This window comes from Camelina sativa, chromosome 2 (assembly GCF_030686135.1).
Source record: "Camelina sativa cultivar CO46 ecotype springtype chromosome 2, ASM3068613v1".
Classification (NCBI taxonomy): domain Eukaryota; kingdom Viridiplantae; phylum Streptophyta; class Magnoliopsida; order Brassicales; family Brassicaceae; genus Camelina; species Camelina sativa.
Genome location: NC_141881.1, coordinates 20,956,514 through 20,979,929, shown reverse-complemented (window position 1 = coordinate 20,979,929; position 23,416 = coordinate 20,956,514). Strand labels below are relative to the sequence as shown.

General features: G+C 41.2%; 2 protein-coding genes, 1 non-coding gene and 1 pseudogene across 3 annotated transcripts; 2 read left to right on the top strand and 2 right to left on the bottom strand.

The window, feature by feature from the left end:
- Positions 1-1,343, top strand: LOC104732658 (uncharacterized). The gene is made up of 3 exons (XR_015580993.1): positions 1-467; positions 751-974; positions 1,067-1,343. It is a non-coding gene; the product is annotated as an uncharacterized LOC104732658 (transcript).
- A 701-nt stretch (positions 1,344-2,044) lies between these two features.
- Positions 2,045-4,654, top strand: LOC104732644 (mitogen-activated protein kinase kinase kinase 1). The gene is given in 9 exon segments (XM_087469399.1): positions 2,045-2,202; positions 2,301-2,388; positions 2,472-2,711; positions 2,812-2,874; positions 2,968-3,267; positions 3,372-3,431; positions 3,713-3,794; positions 3,797-3,825; positions 4,262-4,654. Coding segments are annotated over 9 exon segments (1,218 nt in total). The 3' UTR covers positions 4,460-4,654.
- A 3,619-nt stretch (positions 4,655-8,273) lies between these two features.
- On the bottom strand, positions 8,274-10,821 carry LOC104732636 (calcineurin B-like protein 2). Its single transcript, XM_010452204.3, has 10 exons — positions 10,576-10,821; positions 10,012-10,066; positions 9,757-9,924; positions 9,568-9,650; positions 9,421-9,480; positions 9,230-9,338; positions 9,092-9,144; positions 8,922-9,002; positions 8,731-8,843; positions 8,274-8,601 (listed from the first exon to the last, which is right to left on the bottom strand). Exons 3-10 carry the CDS (start codon positions 9,878-9,880, stop codon positions 8,544-8,546), a joined length of 681 nt encoding a protein of 226 aa, XP_010450506.1. The 5' UTR covers positions 9,881-9,924; positions 10,012-10,066; positions 10,576-10,821; the 3' UTR covers positions 8,274-8,543.
- Positions 10,822-11,754: 933 nt separating this feature from the next.
- On the bottom strand, positions 11,755-12,117 carry LOC104732631 (uncharacterized; annotated as a pseudogene).
- Between the last annotated feature and the right edge of the window lie 11,299 nt (positions 12,118-23,416).

Below are 23,416 nucleotides of genomic sequence, written 5' to 3'. Positions count from 1 at the left end.
GGATCCTTCCTACTGTTTTTGGTTGTGTGAATACAATGATAGGCAAACATATCATACATCAACAGAAACTTAATTGTATCTTGTTGTTTAAAAATGTTGCTCATTCCCCTTACTTAATACAACATTACGTCCTGCATGGAAAGTCTATTATTTTCTGGATTGCTCCAGAGTTTATGTCTCCTTCAAGTATTTGATTATATTTTCTTAATTTTTCTATTATAACTGTAAGTATGTTAGTAGTAATCATCATCTGTATTTTTTTTTTTTTTTTTTTTTGTCTCATCACTTTGATTGTACTTTAGGCTATACGTGTATGGTTGATTCTAAATGGAACATAATCATTTGATCAGGTTATTAACCCCAAGCTGCGTAATGATGGGTATGGAAGTCCAGCTGATATATGGAGCCTTGGGTGTACTGTGCTCGAAATGTGTACTGGTCAGACCCCTTACTCTGATATAGAACCTGTAAGTCTTCCAATTTTTCAAACTTCCTTTGGATAAAATAGGAAAATTCCAATAAAACAACAAATTGTTTAGTTAATTTTAAAATATATTCGAACTTTTTGGGTTTCTATACAAAATACACAAACACAGCATTTAGCTAATTTAGTAAGATGCTAACATAATTGGAAACATTCTTATTTTTTATTAACAACAAAATATATAGGACTAACGACATTTGAACGGTCTTTTTTTATGTTAGAATGGGATTTTATGAGTTAAAGTCGGAATTTGTGCAAACGCGCAGGTTAGAGCCCTGTTTCGCATCGGAAGGGGTACGCTTCCGGACATACCTGATACTTTATCACTAGACGCTCGGGATTTCATACTAAAGTGTCTCAAAGTGAGCCCCGCTGAACGGCCAACTGCAGCCGAGCTGCTAAACCATCCATTTGTGATAAGACCCTTATCCAGAGGTTCAGCAGCTCCACATCTCCGTAGAGGCTGATTTGAGTAATATTACCTCTATAGGTGAAGCTTTTTAGTTTCGTCTTTTAATGAGAATATATTAGAATCAAAAGCTGTATATATTCCAACATGGTTTTCCTATTGTCTGAGCGCAGGCGTAATCAGAAGATTTGTGAGAGATGAGATGAGACTCCATAGAAATTATTGAGGAGAGTAGAGATATGATTCTTCTGCACACTTAGGGTTTGGGTTGCGCAGGCAAGAGCTAAGTTCCCTGGGACATAAAATAATATATGGCTCATTTCATTTGTTTGTTATTCGTTGTTGTTTATCTGTGTGTTGGGATTAATATTGAAACTGAAGAGACTTATTTTTACTGGAACTATTATATCAGATAAATGTCTACCTTGGCGTTTCTGGTGCATAGTTTTTTTTTTTGGTTCAACGTGCATAGATTTGTTTAGTTTTGTTAAATTATAGTTTTTTTTTTTGAACAAATGTTAAATTATAGTATAATGTATTATATAATCATAGTTGGTTCTTCCTTATGTTATCTTCAGTGTGTACTACTAACCTAAGGAAAAAAATTTAATGACTCTGAAGAGGGACTGTAATACAACATTAATTAGGTATATTAAACGTTCAAATAGATAGATTTTTCCCTTTAATCTTTAACAAGTCTCCCACAAAATAATTCAAAATCTGAAGCAAGTTTTAAAAATTCAATATACAATTGTTATTACTGAACTACGTTAAGTTATGTAAAGCAAAATTTAATTCTTGTTTCACAAGTCGTCGTCGTCGTCAACTTCCTTTTGTTTGCTTCTTCCTTACTTTTAATAGTCGTCGTCGTCAACTACGAATTGCTTGGAAATTTCCACTTCTATTTTTATTCTCCCTCTCTCTCATTGACGTAAAACAGCAAACCACAACTTGAAGAGGTAAGGTATATCTGGTTTATGATCTGGCCTGCATCATATTTCAGTACCATTGTAGCATTATCTCATTTGCCACATCTTTCATTTTTTTATAGGAGATTGCACAACTTAGTCATCATCATATCATGTCTTCTTCTAGCTAGTTGCTATGTTGAGTCCGAGTAACATATTTGTTCCTTGATAATAACGCCTTCTATGGAGTTCCCGGATCGCATCAGTTTCCGGGAAATGGAATCTCGGGATCGTGAAACCTCGCTGATTTTTGCCGCTGGAGAATCTATCAGCACTTCTTGGCAAAAGGGTCAACTTCTGGGACGAGGATCATTTGGCTCTGTGTATGAAGCCGTTTCAGCGTAAGTCCTAATGAGTTTCTTGAACTTGAAATCAGATTCGTAGTTTTTCTTGTGCCTTTGGCCTTTGGCTTTTTGATGGATGTTTATATTAAATGTAGAGATGGGGACTTCTTTGCTGTCAAGGAAGTTTCACTTTTTGATTTAGGAAGTAATGAACAAGAATGCATTCATCATGAACTTGAAGCGGTGAGATATGTTTGGTTTATGATCTGCTCCAGCAACCATTAGTAGTGTGTCTTAATTTTTTCCATGTTTTTCATTTTCTGTAGGATATTGCACTACTTAGTCAGTCTTCTTCTAGTTCCTCCGTTGATTCCAACTCGACTTCTTCCTTTCTGACGCCCTCTCAAATGGATTTGAGTCAAGCAGGTCATAGTGGTGGTGTTGCGAATTGGGAAAATACTAAATCGACACGTTCCGAGTCTATTGATATTAGAAAGTTTAGCAATGTTCTAGTCACGTCTTGGCTTAAGGGTGAGCCTCTGGGACAAGAATCATTTTTGCTCTGTGTATGAACACCTTGAGCAGGTGAGACATGCCTGGTTTATGTACGTCACTACTACCATCGTAGTACGGTCTCATTACACATTTTTTTTCATTTTTCCATAGGAAATTGCACTACTTAATCAGCTTCAGCATAAGAATATTGTGCGATATCGTGGCACAGCCAAGGTGTGATCCTGCAGTTCTAGCTTTGCAGCTGCCTAAGCATTGTTTTTTGCAAAATCAATATAGCTCTAAAATATAACATTTCGTTGTTTGCAGGACGGGTCGAAGTTTTACATCTTTCTTGAGCTTGTAACCAAATGGTCTCTTCTAAACCTTTACCAACGTTACCCGCTTCTGGACTCTGTAGTCTCCAATTACACCAGACAGATTCTTGATGGTTTGATATCTCTCCACGATAAAGGTTTATTCACAGGTTAGACTCTCTTGTCATAACCATTCATGTAAATCCTAGTTGCTTACTTTTCTCATCTTATGCGTCAAAGGGACATCAACTGTGCAAATATACTGGTGGACGCTAATGGCGACGTCAAACTTGCAGATATCGGATTGGCAAAGGTTCTTTACTACTAATACATGTTTTTTAGTTTTTTGCTCTTAAGTAATAACCTGGCACATCGCTTTTTCTTCTGACTTGGTACTTGTGTCATTTTGTTATTTAGGAGTCAAAGTTAAACGACATTAAGTCCTGCAAGGGAACTTCAGTTTGGATGGCTCCGGAGGTAATTGTTTTGGGATCCTTCCCACTGTTTTTGATTGTGTGAATACAGTGAAAGACAAATATATCATTCAGGAATAGCAATGTTGGATGCTGTACTGCTGCATTGTTGGATGCTATACTGTTGTTTCCTTCAGAGTATTTGATTAATATTCCTTTTTTCTGTTTATTAGTGTTTATAACTGTTAGTATGTTTGTGTAATGACAGATATATTTGGATTCTTTCCATTTTGATTGTACTTTGTACGGTTGTTTCTAAATGGAACAACATTATTATTTAATCAGGTTATTAACACCAAGCCTAATGATGGGTATGGAAGTCCAGCTGATATATGGAGCCTTGGATGCACTGTGTTGGAAATGTTGACTGTCAGATCCTTTACTCCGATCTAGAACCCGTAAGACCATCATTACTGGTTAAAGTCATAAACGTTACTCAAATAAAATAAAACAATAATATTTTAATTGAAACAAGTAGAAACCAATAACAAGTCGCCATGTGTAAGAATAGTGTAGTAATCGTTTCTTCCGGGACTAACTTGAGGAAAGCTTCTCTCCTCTCTCTTGTCTTTTTAATATATTTTATTATTTATTCATTAAACTTTTGATAAAGCAACGATATGAGTAACCATTGGTAATGATGCTCTTAAGTTTTCAAGATTCATAAACTTTCTTTATATAACTTGCGGGAATTTCCATACAAAAATCAATAACTTTTTAGCTATTTGTGAAATACACACGAACCCTTGGCTTCAGTTTAATGATTAGTCTCAACACAGTGATTTCGTTTTTCACCTTGGCACCTTCATTAACAGAATTTGTGCAAACGTGCAGCTTGCAGCCCTGTTTAAGATCGCAAGGGGTACGCTTCCGGAATTACCTGATACTCTATCCCAAGACACTCTTGATTTCATACTTAAATGTCTCAAAGTGAACCCGGATGAGCGACCAACTGCAGCTGAACTGCTGAACCATCCATTTGTGAGAAGGCCCTTACCATCATTGGGCTCAGGAGGAACATTAATGTCCTAATGTAAAAAAATAGGTAATAGAAATAGTTGGTTCTTAATATAGCTCCTGCTTGTTGTATTTTTTGTCTCATCTTATACAGCTCCACTTCATTCAAAAGTATGGTAAAAACATTTATTTTTGATTCTGGTCAAAGACACTTTCATTGAAGTCTCTGTATCATTCAACTTGTTTCTTACAATAATTCTCCTTTCAAAAGTTTATTGCAATTGATGATTTGATGGATTTATAAAATTATTCGAAAGAATTTTGACTCCCTTAGTATATAATATAGACCATCTCTCCAAAGTTCCGTCACTTTGAAAACGATGGCTATGTTCTTTTAAGAGTCATGCTACTGGTTTTAAATAATGTTTACATTTATTGATTACGAATATTTATAGTGTATAATAAGAAATTTTAAAAACATTCGATTCAAATTAAGATATTCCTCAAAATATCACATTTTCAAAAAAAAAAAATATCACATTTTCATTATTAGTTTTATGTTCCAAAAATAGAGAAATTCCACAAAATACCATACTCTAAGTTTTTTTTCTTCCAAAATACCACAAGACTAGGTAATAACCCGTGCTGTTGCACTGAGTGAAAATTTTGTTTGTGTTATTATATTTGTAAATATATTTATTTAGTATAACATTTAAACTTACATTGGTTTGAATTTATCAAGTTTATGAAAGTTTAAAATAGTAATCGCTTCACCATAAATTTTAGATTGACATGATGGCGGATCTGGATAGAATGTGAAGCGAATTAGTGATCGTTAGATTTTTATAAAAATCTTGAACTGTCAAATCAGATAAAAATCCCAAAAAAACTAAAACTACATGAACCGGATAATTTAAATAAAATTGTTAACTCGGTCAAACCCGTCCGCTAAGCAATCCCACAACATGTTTAAATATTTTGAGCCACAAAATATCTTTGCATCCGTCCCGCTTGAATTTGTGAGATCCGCGTGGGTTACAAATGCATTTCATTTATTCATTTTTTTCTAATATGTAAAATATATTTAAAGCTTAAACTTAATTAATATTAATAAAGTTATGTGATAAAGATTTTAAAAATAACACAGTTGTTTCTTTTTTCAAAAATACAATGACATATAGTTGTAAATAATAAATATAAATGAGGCTAAATAGCTAAATGTGGTAAACAATTGACAACAAGATTTCTCTTATAAAAAAGTACCCAAAGTTTCTCAAAATCTCTATTATGGTTTTCTTATAAAAAAAAAGTTATGTTTATAACAGTTGATTTGATATGATTTTTACAAATTGTTGATTGAATAACAGGGATTGTGAGTGATTTTGAATGATTTTTAACAAATGTCACATTGAATAACATTAGATTTGAGAAGTGATTTAAAAATCCCAAGTTGAATAACAGGTGATTTTAAAAAAAATCACAAATCCTCCAAAATCCTAGTTTGAATACACCCCCCTTAATCTCCATATATAAATAGTTTAGCATATTAGCTCAAATATTTTATATATTACAACAAAATCCAGATGAAAGAAATTGTTTACTACCCAAAATTAACTAAGCATTGAGCTCACTCGAAGTTTACTGACCTTTGGCTCGATGTGTCACTAATGAAACTACTTAGCAATGAAAATTAGAATTCTAACTAACTTTTTTTTTCCAGTAAAATGGAATTCTCATCAACAGTTAAGAAATCAGCTTGGAATAAGCTATGAAGAATTCCATTTTAAAATGCTAAAAATTGGCGATTAGATCATGAAGGCAATCTGGTAGCTTCATTTGGTTATACTACTCAATGTGCTATCTATCCAACTTATGTTCAGATCCAGCCAAATAGTTATTTTACATAGAAGAATCTGAAAATTTTGGTTTATCATACTTTTTAAAGAAGACCAGTTTATAAGTTTTCCAATGCAAATTTGAACATGTTAGATATATCTATTTTTAGGGTTAGGAGGTATGAGAAATTATTTGAGAGATGTATTTCAGTTTTAAAGAAAGAGAAGGAAGGAACCTACAAGTACCAGCACAGGCGTTATATAATCAAGATGAGTGATAAAGATAATGTATTTGATTCTCTCTCGCTTACCGCACTATTCATATTTATGCATCTGTGGTGGAAGTGTTTATGTGAAGAGTTTGGTTTGGTAATCTTGATTAAGACCTTATTTAATTATGCATTTTGATTTGGGTTATAAGCTAATAATGTTTGAAATCGGCAATATGCTTGGACAACTAAGTTACTATTTTTTTTTTCTACTTTCTTTTGTCAGAAAAGTTGTGATATCAGTTTTGAATTCTAAAGAGAGTCAAGATCTTTGCCAAAATTTGATCTTAATTCCTAACTTTAAAAAATGATGAATATGAATGTATCACTAGGTAATTTTGTTTTATTTGTCTATACTATATTGGTCTCAAATCTCTTAATTTTCATAAGTTTAGCAGATTTAATTATATATCAGCCTCAAATATCTCACAACTAAGAGATTTATTGCTATCAATAATCAAGTATGTTATATCAATCCACAATAATCAAGTAGAATCCAATATCAATCATATATGAATGAACAATATGTGTACTGTCTGATTATGTTGCATTTTTTCCGAACTGCAAAGTAACACATCTATATGACTTAGTAAAGATCATTGTATAATCTAACACTCATAATTCAATTATGTATGATTATGAATGTTAGATTATGAGTGTAATTCTGTTAGCAAAAAGTCTCTTCTTGTGGCCGATTTAGATTTAGGGTTTGTAAGAAGTCGACAATTTATTTTTGTAATCCTTTTGAATTGTATGTTTTCCTGACAATGAATGTATTTTTTTTTTCTCAAAATACTAACATAGTCTTGGCTTCATCTACTTTTTTTTTTCTGAGTCTTCATTTGAGTTTGAAAAACCTGCTATATTAAGAGTTTTTATACAATAGACATTGAATGTTAAAATGTCCATTATTAATGCAGACAAGTAAACTAATTAAGGAACTGAATCTTGGTTATGTGAAATCATCGGTTCAATTTTACGAATGGGTGTTATGGAGGAAGAGCTTTTCGAAAGAGAAGTAATTATGCGATAAATTCGAAAGGTGGAGTGCAAGAGAAGAAGAGGATTGGATAGCAAGTTACCTGACACTTATGTCAGATTGCTCTTGTTGCAGCTTCGGACATAAGATATTGTTAAAACTAGTTTTTGTCCAAGAGGTGTAAAAACTATGGTTTGATTCTTTGGTTTAATTTACCACAGTTTTGCAACTTGAAAATAGACCTGCTACCACAGTTTTGCGATTTGTTCTGTTTGCATGACACAGTTTTGCAAGTGTTGGTTAAGTGAGTCTATCCTACAAGTGTTAGTAATTTATTATAGTGTGCTTGCGTTTATAGAGTGTTGTTTTTGATTTGGGCAAAAATTCTCATTGTTTGTTAGTGTTTTATTTTGCAGGCATGGAGAGTTTTGATCACAAAGCCTGTGTGCCTTAAATTGTGCTATGACGCTCTCTCTTACGATATAACTCATTATAACAAAGACATGCACATTTGTAGAACCTTAACCTTTTTATTTAAAACATATTGAAGATTTTCTTATATATTCTTCCATCAAAACTTGTCACACGGGCAACCAAAACATTTTAAGAGAACAATTTAAAGGTCTGACTTTTGTTAGAAGGCATCAACCAAATGAAGAAAACAAAAAGGTACTACTACATAAGCATGCTTTTCCCCCTAAGAACTGGCAAGAATATTCAGCATTATTAAATGACCTAGTTTTGCTTTACAATCTACAAATCCATTGAACTAATAAGATGAAAAGCAAACTCAAAATAACCAAAACAGGAAGCAAATCTTTATACTTTGGATTAATAAACTTAAAAAAACTTTACATATCATAAGATCAAGATGCAAAAGTTGTATCTACAGATAGGCCGAGCGAAATCAAAATGGACAAAAACCAAACAAAAAAAAAAAAGAAATTTGCTTCACAAAAAAAATCTCAATAAAAAATAAATGAGTCCAGAGATGTAGAGATGAAACAAATAAACAACCATAACGAAAGAACAACAACCTTCAACAGTACAATGTCTTGCTGCTTGTCTTTGTTTCCTCAGGTATCTTCCACCTGAGAATGGAACACAAAGCTTGGGAATGTAGTTGTGATATCCCTGCAAGCACACACAAAATAAGATCACGACCTTTACTACATATCATATAGAGAATGAGAAGAAAACAAAACCAAAGAAGCAAATTTAATTCAACTCTAGTTACATATATAGAAAGACTTTTGAACTCACTTGAGATACTGAAGAGTCATGTTCTTCAGAAGGCTGGGATGTCTAAGAACAAGGCTTCTCCACTCTTCCTTATCAATCTTTCCATCATGTTTTGTGTCTGCTTCCTCAAATGTCTGAACAATCAAAACTCAGAAAATTACTTTCAAACTAGAAAAAAAAATTGGGCGAAGAGGAAAAAATAACTAGCTTACCTTGTCGATTATATCCTCTATGACAGTATCCTTCAAATTCATTCCAGATTCAGCAAGCGTAGCAACAACCATTTGTTTCACCTATTCAAATGAGTGACGTTAATGTCTCTGAGGATGGATAAAGTGCACTTTTTACAAGGTTATTTATGAAGAAGATATGGAAGCTTTACCTCTTGCCGTTCGATGAAGCCTTGCTGTTTAAGATCATAGAGCTGAAATGAAACTGCAAAAGCAATATATGTATACCATTAAAATATGAAACCAAAATAACGTGGATTTCATTACTCCAAGTTATTAAAGACACATACAGTGGATTTTGTCATCTATAGGAGCATTTGGGTGAAACACAGAGAGAGCACGAGCAAACTCCTCAAACCCGAGTATTCCATTGTGCTTTGTATCGAACAAATCGAACACCTACAAACCAAATCACATATCTCAACATTTCTCTTAAACTTGATCTTGGCAAAATGGGTTTAAGAGCATTTAGAAACATTACCCTATCAGCAAACAAGCTCTCTTTTTTATTTGTCTTAAACAAAGCCAACTGAAACTCCTCCTGATACAAATAAATTTAACAAGAGATGAGTAAGACCACTCAAGCTTTCAACTAATGAGCAAAACCAGACAAGCAGCTAGCTTTTACCTTGTTAATCAACCCATCATCAATCACGGCACTGCTGATTTTCTTAAAGAGCTCATAAAGAGCTTCTATTTCACTCACACTAACTGCACTCAAAACAAAAAAAAATCCAATCATCATAACTCACAATCAGAAAGTTTATTTCATTCCTCTAATAGAGAATAAAAAGAAGAAGATGATAGGGCATCATACAAACAGTGTCTCTTGCAAGCAATTCAGGGTCTCCAAGACCACCAGATCCTTTGTACAAATCAAGATCAAAACACCCTAATACAGAGGTGCATAAATGCTTGATACCGTCTACGCACTGCGACATGATATATTGATCTTAAAAAGCAAAAAAATCAAAACTCTCCATGCCTGCAAACAAAAACTAACAAACAGTGAGAAATTTTTTAGTCTATAAAAGAAGCAAAAAAAGCATATAAACACTTTCAAATGAATTACCTTTCAACCATTTCCTAATTAGTTTGAAAAAAAATGCGACAACTTTGCGATTTATCTGTTAAGATCAAAGATAAGGATCAGAGATCAAGAATCATAATGTAATCAATCCTATAATAGTTCAATAAAGGTAACACACATTGGCTAAGTCATTGTCATTGATTGAGAGATTACTTACTCAAACTCAATGTCCACATAATAATATCTTCTCGTTAGACAACAACAATATTGAAGATAAGATAACTAATTGCACACAATCTAAACACTAATCAAAGGGGTTAACCTAAATTTTCTCTTCCTTTAAACATCACAAAACAATTTATAATGAAAATCACGGAATTAAGACAATCGTGTATGATGTCGTGATTAGGGTAAAAATCGATTGGTGGTTTCTGAGAAACAAAAGACCCGATCTAGATCGATTTTGTATTGTATGAATGGATAGATTCAAAAACATCCCAGATTCAATACAGATAGAAGAATCTATGGTGTGTAAGAAGTTAAACTCAGAAGAAATTAAAAATCAGTAGATGAATTTTGATTTGCAGATATACAAAAGATTTATACCGGATTAACGTTGATTTGTTGGATTATTCTCAATCTGAAGTAGTAGTCGGCTCTGGTGTGGTGGTTGAAAGGCTTTGAAGCTTGTGCGAGAAAGGTGGAGACGATATTTTTTTCTTTTTTTCTGTAATAAGCAGCGGGAGAGAGAGAGGGGAGAGAGAGAGGAAGAGAGAGAGACTTGGAAACCAAAAGAAAAAAAAAAAAAAAAAAACCTGATAAATATCTAAAATATATTTTGGGATTTTTATTAATTTGGTTTTTTTAATTAAACCACTAAAACACAGTCACAATTTGGTTTTCAGTCGCTCATACGGCGTCGTTTATAAGGTCTTTTTGGTTTTATACGGTTCTTGTTCCCGGTTAAGAGCTAAATTGAACCGGACATAACTTGTCTTTCACATTTGTGGGTCGTACTATTCTTTAGAATTATACTACAAAAACATAAATTACCCCCAACTACAAACACTCCCTCCGTTTCATATTAAGTGTCATTCTAGGATTTTTCACACATATTAAGAAAATTATTAAATTTTCTATCTTATCCTTTATTAATATATTATACAATTTTTCTATTGGTCAATACATTAAATTAGTAGGGATAAAATTGAAAAATTTACAAAACATCTACATTGGAAATATAAAATGACACATTATTTTGAAACAAAATTTACAGTCTAAAATGACACTTAATATGAAACGGAGGGAAGTATTATCTAACCATAAAATTGATTTTATCCGAACAAGATTCATTACCCAATAATGGCCAATATACTTTTTATTTTATTGTGTTGACTATATTCTTTACCTTTAAAAGAGAGATTCTTATCCATATTTGATCCTTTAACACTCTCTCTCTCCATAGATCTAATTAAATTTGAATTGTTGAGAAAACAAATATTATAGTCTTCTACTAGTTTTTTTTTCATATCTCATATGGAATTTTAGTAAATGATAAAGCGTTATAAGAATGTGAAATGCATGAAATCAAAACTAAAATATATAAATCAAATCAGTGAAAGTTTTATAAAGTTTTACCTTGAATCGGTCGATTTCAATCGGTTTAGTATATACATTATTGAAATAAATAGGACGTCGATCCAACAATGTCAACAATAGAATAACAAAACCGATAATTATTAGACCGAAACAAAAATACAGTAACCGGCTTACGGAAGCTCTGGTTTACTGAGCCTTGAGGGAGTCACTAAACCGGCTTGACTTGGATGACAACAGGACCGCGAGGTTCGACCCAATAGACCCGACACGTGGTTAATGAATAATCAACGCGGGTGGTGCCTGCACCTGAAAGAACCGGCGTGTGTCGTAGGAGAACATAGACAATCCTGCCTCGTCGGTTTACTTGAGACGATCCCCAACGGTGTAAACTCGGTGAGTTTTGGTGATCTTGGCTCTGGTTCGTGATCGATCCATTAGGGTTTTGGATTGATCTTGGCTAGACTTGTGGAATACTTTCCTCCGCCGTAGATTGTCCAAGAACTAGGGTTGAAGGGTTTGCTTTTGTCATGATTTCGATGAACGTAAAGAATGATTTGGGAGTTTTTGTTTTCTTATGGGAGTGTTGTTTCTTTCTTGGGAATGAAATCAAAAGGTCATTTATATGGTGACTTGTGTGAAAAGGCAGCTAAAATAACCTTGGAATGTTGTTGACAAACTGCTTTTTTAAGTTATTGGTGGTTAGTATTCTAGAAAAGTATTAAGAACAATTTTTACTGGAAAATATTTGGACTTGGAGGTTATATTCTTCTTTTTATGGCTACACATTTGTGCATGGATAAAATGTTTTGAAATGTCTAGCAATTAGGAACCTGCTATGCATAAATACAAAAATTTGTTTAGTAAAAAAAATAGTTGTGTTAACGCCAGTTGAAAATCCATAACAGTCTAACCTGAAGATCTTGTAACCCAAACATATATATATATATTGTTGATGTCCCTTTTGGTCACAATTAGAATGTTTAGTTCGGTCAAGGGAGGGTCGAAAGTTCTCTTTATTATATCGGTGCCGAGGCACTAAAGGACGGGATACAACACAATGTAAACGAGTTACAAACAAAGTAATCGACGGGCTGATAGCTCGTCAACTCTCCGAACTATAGGCTTGAAAACGTTGACTTTCTCTTGGACGAGCTGAGCTCTGGTTCTTGCTGTACGAATTCTGCTGCCTTTTTCACGATCCCCCAAAATGCGGGCCGTACGCCTGTATTTATAGGGAATCGTGTCGGTTCGTCCATATAAAAGACCATAATACCCTCCCTTCCTTTGGAGATTTATCATGGGCTTTTTTCCTGGGCCAGGCCTCTTGTTTGAGGTGTGGATCCACCCTCAACAGTAGTCCCTCCCCTCCATCTTTAGTTCGTAGTCTTTAGGCGAAGAATAATTGTGCAAAGATGAAAGGACGCTTTTCTGATTGGACAAACGAAGAGTCGCGCGTGAGAAAACGGTTTCCGATGCCCAGGGGTCGAATCGTTGTGTGCGGTGCTTGACGCGCGTGAAATCCGGAAGTCGTATCGTCACCGAGCGCGTGTGGGCAATGATGACGCTTCCAGATCCTTCCTTCTTCCCCTATAAATATCACTTCTCCCCTTGCCTCATTATCTTCTTCTCGCGCTTGGTGCTGTCATCGTTCATGTATTCTCCCTTCTTCCTATCTCGTCGTTATTTTGCTTTTAGTGTCGCGCTTTCGTTATGGATTCTCCTCGATCCTCGTCGTCTAACTCTTCCGCCGCGAGTCACCTTCGACGAGCTACAACTTCTGAATCCGGCGACTCCGCGAGATCTGCCCGTCGTCGTACTCGTTCTCCAAGTTCTTCTGACTCGTCCTCGACGGATTCGGACACGGCTCAATTCGAGGAGCTGAAGCGTCGTCTTATTCCTGGGTCGGCGGGCTCCAAGCTCGTCGGGGCTCCCTTATAGGGTTCCGTCCCTGATAGACGAGCCCCTAAACGACGACCCATCGTCTCTTAATATGGACGACGTTTCCTTTGCCGACCGTCAGTCGTTTCAACCACATGCCGCCGACATCGATAAAAATTGACGCGGCGATTGATGCAGTTCGCATCGGGAAGTTGAAAATTGACGTGACGACTGACGCGGTTAGTGCCCAGATACTAAGCACTAGGCCAAAGATTTTGATGCCGGAATCTTTTCAACGTCACTGGGATGCACCTCCCGGTTTTATTTGTCTCTCGGAGAAATATTTTACCGAGTGGCGGGCTCACCTTCCCTCTCCCATCCTTTTTGATGATGTATTTCGCTCGTCGAAAGGCGGCTATTTCCAAATTTGCCCCGGCGACTTTTCGAAATGCTGTCGGTCTTTCGATCATGGCCGAGGTTGCAAGGGTCACGTTTACTTGTGATCACTTTGAAGAGCTGACATGTCTGAATCCGTCTAGTCGGGAGAAGACGCCCGGTCCTTTATTACGTAGCTTCGGGAAAGAAGACGACGCTCGTCGAGGGTGCCAAGGGCAAAACGTATAACTGGAAAGGCTCGTACTTCTTTTTGGAAGTTGCCGCGGGGGTTATGGAGGATCCGTCGATCCCTTGGTTTTCTGGGTGGAACCCTTCACCCGGTAGCCGATCCTTCTTGCTTAGTTATCTTCACTTGTATCTTTTGGCTTTACTTAACCCCCCCTTTTTTTTTTTAGTTGTTATTCCGAGGTGTCCTGCTTCCGTACCCTTCTTCTTTGCAAGCCGAGGTAGACGCAATTAAGCTCCATTGCCCTTACGTGTGGCTGGGGTACCGAAAAAGATCGTCCAAGGAAACCACCGGGGTCTTCGAAGAAAAACAGGTAATCCTTATGCGATCGATCTAACTCTTGTTTTTCTTCGAATTGTAGATTAACTCTGTTGTTTTGATTAGTCTCTCTTTTTTTTTTTTTTTTTTTTTAGCCGAGACGATGGGTTAAAATGAATATGAGTGTTCCCAACGCGTCTGCTCGTTATCGCCGAGCGTCGGACTCGTCTTCCGTTCCCCGTCCAACTTCCCAGTTTGGACGGTCGCCGTGATCACTCGTCCTCCGGTGCTGGTTCGGCCGGGGAAGGTCTCCTATCGATCACGTCAGTCGTCTGACGCACCACCGAGACATCAGTCCCAGTCCCTTCCTTTAGTTCGTCGCTCGGAGGGGTCTGGTCGTGATACGGAGGGTTGTAAAGGGTCCTCCGAAAAGAAAAGACGACGCTAGCCTGGAACGACCTGACCCGTCAAAAAAGCAAAGGACGTTGGATTTTGGTGGCTGGGGGGATTTCTCGCACACGTCCGAAGCTCGTCCTTTCCCGAACGACTCTTCAGCTTGCTCTGAACTTTTCCGGAGGATCCATTTTGGGCATGGTCGTTTGCCTTCGGTTGATCAGATGAAGGAAGCGCATGTAGTTGCTGATGTGGCGCAAGCCTCCTTCGAGGTGTGTTTTTGTTTGTTCTGTTCGTCGACTCGTTTTTTGAATCTGTTCTTATCTTTTTTTTTTTTTTAGCTTGTTGCCCGAATCAATCGCTTAACCTCGCGCTACGAACGCCGCGTTCGCGATCAGGGAGGACGAGCCGGTCAGGAGGCGTCGTCCTACGCAGAGAAGATTGAACGCCTCGAGGGCCCAACTAGGGGAGGCTGTTCGGTCCAACCAAAGGCTTAGTGACGAAGCGTCAAAGTTTGAGAGTCAACGACGCAAGTGGATCTCGGAGCGGGACGACCTGAAGGCAAAGCTTGAGGCGTCGGATGCGGCCTACAACAGGATGCACCTTACTCTCAACTCGGATACAAAGAGGCTCAGAGATCGGCGGGGAGGATTTCGGCTACCACGAGAGAATAAAGCCTTTAACGAAATGGCCGGTGCGCGTTCAGAAATTGCTGGCCAAACATAAGAGGTACGCCGAGGCAGTCAAAGCGTCGATGGAGAAATTTCTCGAGTACAACCAGGCCGTCGGGAATGTCCAAATGCTCGAAACGCTCGTCGAGGAGGGTCAAATCGCTGTGCTTGAGGAGGGGTAAAAGGACAAAATTGTCGCCGTGATGACTCAACTGAAGGGTGAAGTTGATGATCTCGATCTCCCGGATATCACCGAGGCTGACTTTGACGTGTCCAGGATCTATTCCGAGCCACTTCCTCCGGTTCCAGAGTGGATCGCTTCCCCCCTTAGCGGCGATGCTAAAGGGAGGGCGGGGGTGACGACGTTAGGGAAGAAGGCGAGTTTGGCAGCAGGGGTCCTGAAGGGAACATAGGCGAATAGGCAAAGGGTGACGATCGTCCTGCGGGTGAGATCGAAGAGCAGACCGTCGATCGTCCTACGGAAGAAACTCCCCCGTCCTTTGACTCCTGGTTGCGAGTCTCCGACTGCTGATCCGGCGTCATAAGTGCTCCATGTTTGCACTTGCCGTGTTGAGGGGTCGGCTCCCTCGTACTATCTTTCTTTTGCCGTGTTTTGGGGGTCGGCTCCCTTGTGTCTTATGCGCCGTGTATGGGGGTCGGCTCCCTTAAAACTTTATTCGTACTTTTGGGGGCATTAAATGAGGGGTCTCATTTAATGCCTTATTCTTCGAAACGTTGTTTATTGGCTCATTAAATGCTTCTGCCGTTTGGAAACTTGTGGCTGTTGGGACTTGTGCCCCCGTTCTATTAAATAGTCTGTGTTTTTCCTTCACTCCTGTCTTGGTGAGTTTGTTGTGTTTGTTGTTTTTTTTTTTTGTAGGAAGAAGAAAGTTGCTCTGATGCGGTGACAACTAGGTCAGCGTGGTTACGCAGGAAACGGGAACAGCTCGGCGTTAGGTCTGACGAGGTGATTCAGTCGGAGGCTCGCCTATTACAACGCTCGCATTCAACGGCTAAGGGCTTACATCATTGCCACCCGTCGTTCGTTCGAGCGTTACTACGACTTCTGTCGTATTGACGGGGTTGTGGAAATGTCTTGAACCGCTGAACCGCTGATCGACGAAGGGCTCTTCTTCCCAAAGTGGCGATGGGATCGGTTGGTGGAAGAGCGTACCCGGCGCGAAGATCTATGTGCGGAAGTGGTAGTTCCCACACTTGAGCAGGGCGACCTTGACACCCTTGGTCGGAGGCCGTTCGAGGAGCGGGAGGAGATCGAAGCTTGTCGCGATCGTATCGACCTGCTTCGCCGTTATGTGAGGCAGTAGGAGAGCACAAGTCACTACTTTAGCGAAAGTAGTCGCGTCGATGGGGTCTGTACGTACCTCGAGGACATGGTTGGACGAGGTGTGGCTATTCCAATGGACTTGCTGAAGGATGTGAAAGAGTCGTGCCGCTATTGGCAGGTTGGAATTTAACGTGCCTTCCAACGCCGATCTAGGAATTGAATGACTTGTCTTTGGTTTGTTTTTTTTTTTTTTTTTTGGTTTGTGCCGTAATGGGGTCGGCACCCGTATCAGACTGTTTCGCCTCTCTTTTTTTTAACAAGTTAAAATTTCATGTTACTTTCGAGAATTCTACTTTCACTCTTCTTTTTTTTTTGAAAAAGTGCGACTCGTGATGGTCGGCTTACCCTTTTAGTGCGAGTTAGACTCGGCTTAAAATAACCGGGGGCGACCGTTAATAGTCGGCTTACCCTTTTTGTGCGAGTGCGACTCGGCTTAGAATAATACGTCGGAACGTCGGGTCATTACCGGGCCAGGGTAATAACTAAAATGATTCGCAAATGACGAGATATATTTTTTTTGAAAAAGAAATTTTATATTACTGGCGGCTGGGTCCCGTAGAATGGGACTGCCTACGTACCCCCCGATCAGGAGGGATCAAGCCGATCGTAGTTCACATTTACATGCTTATTCATACTTATAGAAAGGACGAGCTACACATAGCCGAGCTCGATTGGTGATTTTCAGTAGTAGTAACGCTTGAGATGCATTGAATTCCAAGACCTCGGCACTGGTTTGCCGCCCATTGTTAAGAGTTCGTACACGCCATGATGGACGACCTTAGACACTATATATGGACCTTCCCAATTAGCTCCCATTTTCCCGGCATCCGGTTCGGCGGTATTCTCAAAGACCTTGCGAAGGACGAGATCACCTTCGTCAAAATGCCGATTATGGACCTTTTTGTTATAGTACTTGGCTGCGGCGAGCTGATAGTTCTGGATTCGTAGGAGTGCTTTGTCTCGTTCTTCTTCCAACTCGTCGAGCCTATCCAAGAGCATCTGACTGTTGAGCGCGGTGTTCTGAACGAGCATTGTCCGCCGGAGGCTCGAACTGCCGACCTCTGCCGGTGCCATTGCTTCCATTCCGTAAGCTAGGGAGAATGGGGTTTGATTAGTGGACGTCCTTGGGGTCGTCCAGTAGGACCAAAGTACTCCATCAAGCTCGTCGGCCCAAGCATCCTTCTTGGCGTCTAGTCTTTTCTTAAGACCATCGAGTATGGTTTTGTTGGTAGCTTCTGCCTGGCCGTTCCCTTGTGGATACCTCGGCGTCGACTTGCTTAGTTTGATTCGCCATCTTGCACAAAAATTTTCGAACTGCAGGGAGATGAACTGTGAGCCGTTGTCGGTGATTATCTCGTATGGGAGGCCGTGGCGACAGATTACGTATTTCCAGACGAAGAGTTGGACGTCCCTCGCTTTGATATTTGCGTAGGATTCGGCCTCGACCCATTTAGTGAAATAATCGGTTAGGACGAGTATATATCGCTTTTGTCTGGAAGTTGGTAATGGGCCAATGATGTCCATCGCCCAGCGCATGAAAGGGTAAGGGGCTACTCCAGCTCGTAGCAGTTCGGTCGGCTGATGAATAATGGGGGCATGTCGCTGGCATTTTTCACACTTGGCGACGAACTTTTCACAATCAGATATCATCGTAGGCCAGTAATGGCCATGCTTCCTGATTCGTAGTGCTAGGGCTCGGCCGCCTGAGTGATTTCCTCCAGCTCCCTCGTGCATTTCCATCATGACACGCTCGGTGTCGTCGCCGTGTATGCAAAGCAACAAGGCTCCTGCCGCCGTCCACCGGAGCAAATGGTCTTTCATCAAAGTGTAGTGGGCGGCCTTGGCTTTTAATCTTCGTCTAGCCCATTTATCTGTTGGCACGTCACCGTCGGCTAGGTATGCTCGGATTTCGACCCGCCAATCCGTCGCGTCGCTGCCAGATGCGGGTTCGCACCCTCGGCCTGACCTCATCGTTCGATAAGTCGTCCTTATTTCATTGGGTTGGTGGAGTGCGAGGCACGTCTCGGCGTAATTTTCACTTATGCTCGGCGTATCTATGCTTTCTACCGGGATGATTCGCCGAAGATCGGGATCCGATGTTGAGGCGAGTGCTGCCAAAGCGTCGGCCAGAGCATTGTCTCCTCTGGGAATTTTGACGAGTTCGAATTCGTCAAAGCGCTTTGACAAAATCTTAACGACACTAAGGTAGGCGGCCATATTTTCGCTCTTGGTGTCGTACTCGCCGCTGAACTGGTTGGCGACAAGCTGGGAATCGCAAAAAGCCCGTATCCGCTTAATCTGCATTCCGTTAGCGAGCTTAAGACCGGCGATGAGTGCTTCGTACTCGGCGAAGTTGTTGGTTGCTTGGAATCGAAGGCGGAAGGACTGCTCCAAAATTTCCCCGGTCGGCGAAGTTAGTCGAATCCCTATGCCCGATCCAAGATGAGAGGACGCTCCGTCCACATGCAAGGTCCATCGGTCATCGGACGGGTCGACAGGTGTTGGTTCGGCCTCCCCAAACGGCAGCTCAATCAAGAAATCGGCGAGTACTTGGGACTTTGCAGCCGGCCGAGTTCGATACTCGATGTCGTACTCACTAAGTTCAATCGCCCACTTCGTTAGTCGACCCGATTGGTTCGGGCTGTACAATATAGATCGTAAAGGTTGGTTGGACAGGACAGCGACAGTATGTGACTGGAAATACGGTCGGAGCTTTCTTGCCGACGTGACTACTGCCAGGGCGACCTTTTCAATTGTTGGGTAGCGAGTTTCCGCGTCGTCAAGTGATTTGCTTATATAAAAGATGGGTCGTTGCTCTCCTCGGTCGTCTTTAACGAGTACACCACTGACGGCCGACTCCGAGACCGCGATATAGAGAAATAAGATTTCGCCGAGCTCCGGCTTTGCTAAGATTGGTGGGGTCGATAAATAATTTTTTAGCTCGTTGAACGCGCTGTGACAGGCGTCGGTCCACTCGAACTTGCCCTTTGTTTTGAGAAGCTGGTAAAATGGTAGACACTTGTCGGTCGATCTGGATATAAAACGGTTTAGAGCAGCGATTCGTCCAGTTAATCGCTGTACTTCTCTGGCGTTCTTTGGTTGTGGTAGATCGATGATCGCCTTAATTTGCTTCGGGTTCGCCTCGATGCCTCGTCTGGTTACCAGGTACCCAAGGAATTCGCCGGATTTCACTGCAAATGTGCATTTGGCCGGGTTTAGCTTCATCCCATACTTGTTGAGGGTGTCGAAGCATTGTCGTAGGTGAGTAATATGATCCTTGGTGTGCTGTGATTTGACGAGCATATCGTCAATATAGACCTCCATAGTCCGGCCGAGCTGCTCGGCAAACATCTTGTCGCTCCCCGCGTTTTTCAGACCAAAAGGCATGACCTTGTAGCAGTATGTCCCTCTATCTGTGATGAATGATGTTTTTTCCTGGTCGTCCTTGTGCATCAGAATCTGGTTGTAACCGGAGAATGCGTCCATAAAGGTTAACAGCTCGTTGCCCGCAGTTGCTTCGACGAGCTGATCGATTCTTGGCAATGGGAAACTATCCTTTGGGCAAGCCTTGTTAAGATCGGTAAAATCAACGCAAACTCGCCACTTTCCATTCTTCTTTTTGACGACTACCGGATTGGCTAGCCACTCTGGATATTTTACTTCCACGATTGACCCGGCACCGAGGAGTTTGTCAACTTCATCGTTTACTGCTTGCGACCGTTCAGGGCCTATCTTGCGCCGTTTCTGTTTGACCGGCTTATGCGTTGGGTCGGCATTGAGCTCGTGGGTCGTGACGCTTGGGTCGATTCCTTTCATATCAGTCACGCTCCATGCGAACGTTGAGACGTTGGTTTTGAGGAAAAGTATTAACTCGTCTCGCATGGCGGACGTTATTTCTGTGCCGATATTCACGCATCGTTTCTTGTCGTTCTCGTCTAAGCTCACCTCCTCGACCGCGGCAACGCCTTGTTGGACGGCAGTCGGCTTTCCGTCCGTCGGTGACTTGCTGTTGTCGCCGACTCGCGGCTTTGATTGCTATAATTTCTTTCCGGTGCGAAGCTTATGCTCGATCAGAAAACAGGCTCGTGCGGTTTGCTGGTTGCCGCGCAACGTGTACACCCCTTTTGAAGTTGGGAATTTAACGCACTGATGGTACGTTGATGGGACGGCTTTCATCTTGTGGATCCACGGGGTGCCGAGGATGACGTTGTAGATTGTCGGCTTGTCGATAACCGCGAAACGGAAATACCTGGCTATCCCCGCAACGAAGATCGGCAAAGTAATTGTGCCGACGGACATGAGGTGATCCCCGTCGAAACCCGTCAAAGAGTGACACTCTGGCATAATGTCCCGCTCGCCGATTTCCATTTTCGCCAAGACGTCTCTGAAGATGACGTTGACCGAGCTTCCAGTGTCGATCAATATTCTCGTCACCTCGCTTTCACCGATCAAGAGCTCGACGACCAACGGGTCGTTGTGCGGTAAATCCAAACCTTCCAGGTCTTTTCCGTCAAAGGTGATTGGCATACTTTCAGCCTCGAACCGCGACGGCCAAGACTTCGTCATTTCGGCTTTCTTAGTATAATCTCTGATTGCTCTGACCGAATCGTTACATCCGGCTAGTCCACCCATTATCATGTTGATTCGTCTTATAGTCGGGGGACGTTGATCAGGCTTGCGGTCTGTATGCGGTCGTTTTTCGTGACCGCTGTCTTCACATCATTCAGCTAGTAGGTTTGGAATTTCCATCTCGTCTTCACTTTGGTCGGCTAATATCTTTGAATCTTTGACGAACTTTCGAGCGATATTTTCAGCGCGCTTGGCATCATTTCGTCCAGGTCGGGCTGTCTTGCTTCTGTCCGGCTCGACGACTATTGCGCCTTTCTTGTATCGTTCCATCAGAATCCTCTGGAGGTAATGACATTCGTCTGTCGAGTGGGTATTACTCTGATGGTAGTCGCAATACGAGGTTGCGCTATTTTCAGCTCCTTCTTTCCGGATATACTTGTTTTCGCCGATCGCAAAGGTTCGGCGACTTCGATCTTGGTTCTTGGTGAGTGCTGCCGTGGCTCGACATAATCGACTTTTGGAGCTGCGGCTATAGGCTGTCTGGTTATTGCACTTGCCTCCGAGGAATGCTTCTTGGCGTTGATAGCTTTCTCTTCTTCGAGCCCAATATGTTTTGCAGCTCGGAGTAATGCCTCGGCTACGGTCTCGACATGTGTCAAAGATAATTCCTCCTTGAATCGAGATTCATACCATAGTGCGTTTCGGAGCGCAACGATTGCGGCCGCGTCGGGGATTGAGATGTTGACATAAATCTCCTTGAATCGTCCAATAAAGGACCGAAGCGATTCCCCCTTGTGCTGAGTTAAGGCATATAAGTCGGCGTGGGAATTCTTGTCCTCAATTAAAACAGAGAACTGCTTCAGAAACTCAGTTATCAGCTCCCTGATGCTGTCGATTGATCCTGGTGGTAGCCTCGAGAACCAACTCAAGGCGGTTCCCGTCAAATGTTCGGCGAAAACTTGACAAGCTCCTGCGTCGTATTCTGCCGGGCTGAACTGCAATGGGCCGAGGGCCACGCCGAAGGTGAGCAAGAAGTCTCGCGGGTCGACCGTTCCATCGTAATGGCCCAACCTTGGCTTGACCGCTCGTTTGACCGCTGTTGTAGCGAGTCGTCGAGAGAATGGAGTTCGCTGTGTTGCCTCGAGCATGAGTCCGACTTCGGGTGCCTTATCCGTCGCTTTCCGGATCATTGCGGCCATTTCTTTCATTTGTTGTTTCATTGCTATTAGCTCGGCATCCTTCGTTCGATCTGCCACTTCGGTACTCTGCTCGGCAAGGCGCTGGACGGGATTACGCTCTAATCCGCCGGTCTGCACATACGGCCCTGGCGTTGTCCTTGCTGAGGTGAAGTTCATTGAGTTGAGCCGAGCGTTGTGGAGATGATTGATTTCATCTTGCGAATTGAACTGCGCCGCAGTGAGCGCATCCAAACGGTTGTTTGTTCGCTCTTCCTGCTGGTCGAGGCGCGTTAAGATTCCTCGGAACAGCTCGTCTATGCTAGAGACGGGCTGGTTGTTGAGCAGAGAGAGTTGTGTCGGTGCCTGTGGTGCCTCTGCGGTCGCTGGGGTCGTCAAATTTGTAGCTATGACGAACGTTTATGGGCTTTCTACCGTCACAACTTTTCTTGGAGCGTCTGGCGTGGGAAGGGCTATCTGCTCCGCTTGATCCGTCGCCGGGGTGATTGTTCCCCCCGACGAGCTTGCTTCTTTGCTTCTTTCCTTGTCAACTATCGTCATCTCGTTTAATTGGTGTAGGTCCGTTCTTCAATTTTTCAGAAAACTTTGACTTGTTGTTCCCCTTCCTGGCGCGCCAAATTGTTGATGTCCCTTTTGGTCACAATTAGAATGTTTAGTTCGGTCAAGGGAGGGTCGAAGTTCTCTTTATTATATCGGTGCCGAGGCACTAAAGGACGGGATACAACACAATGTAAACGAGTTACAAACAAACTAATCGACGGGCTGATAGCTCGTCAACTCTCCGAACTATAGGCTTGAAAACGTTGACTTTCTCTTGGACGAGCTGAGCTCTGGTTCTTGCTGTACGAATTCTGCTGCCTTTTTCACGATCCCCCAAAATGCGGGCCGTACGCCTGTATTTATAGGGAATCGTGTC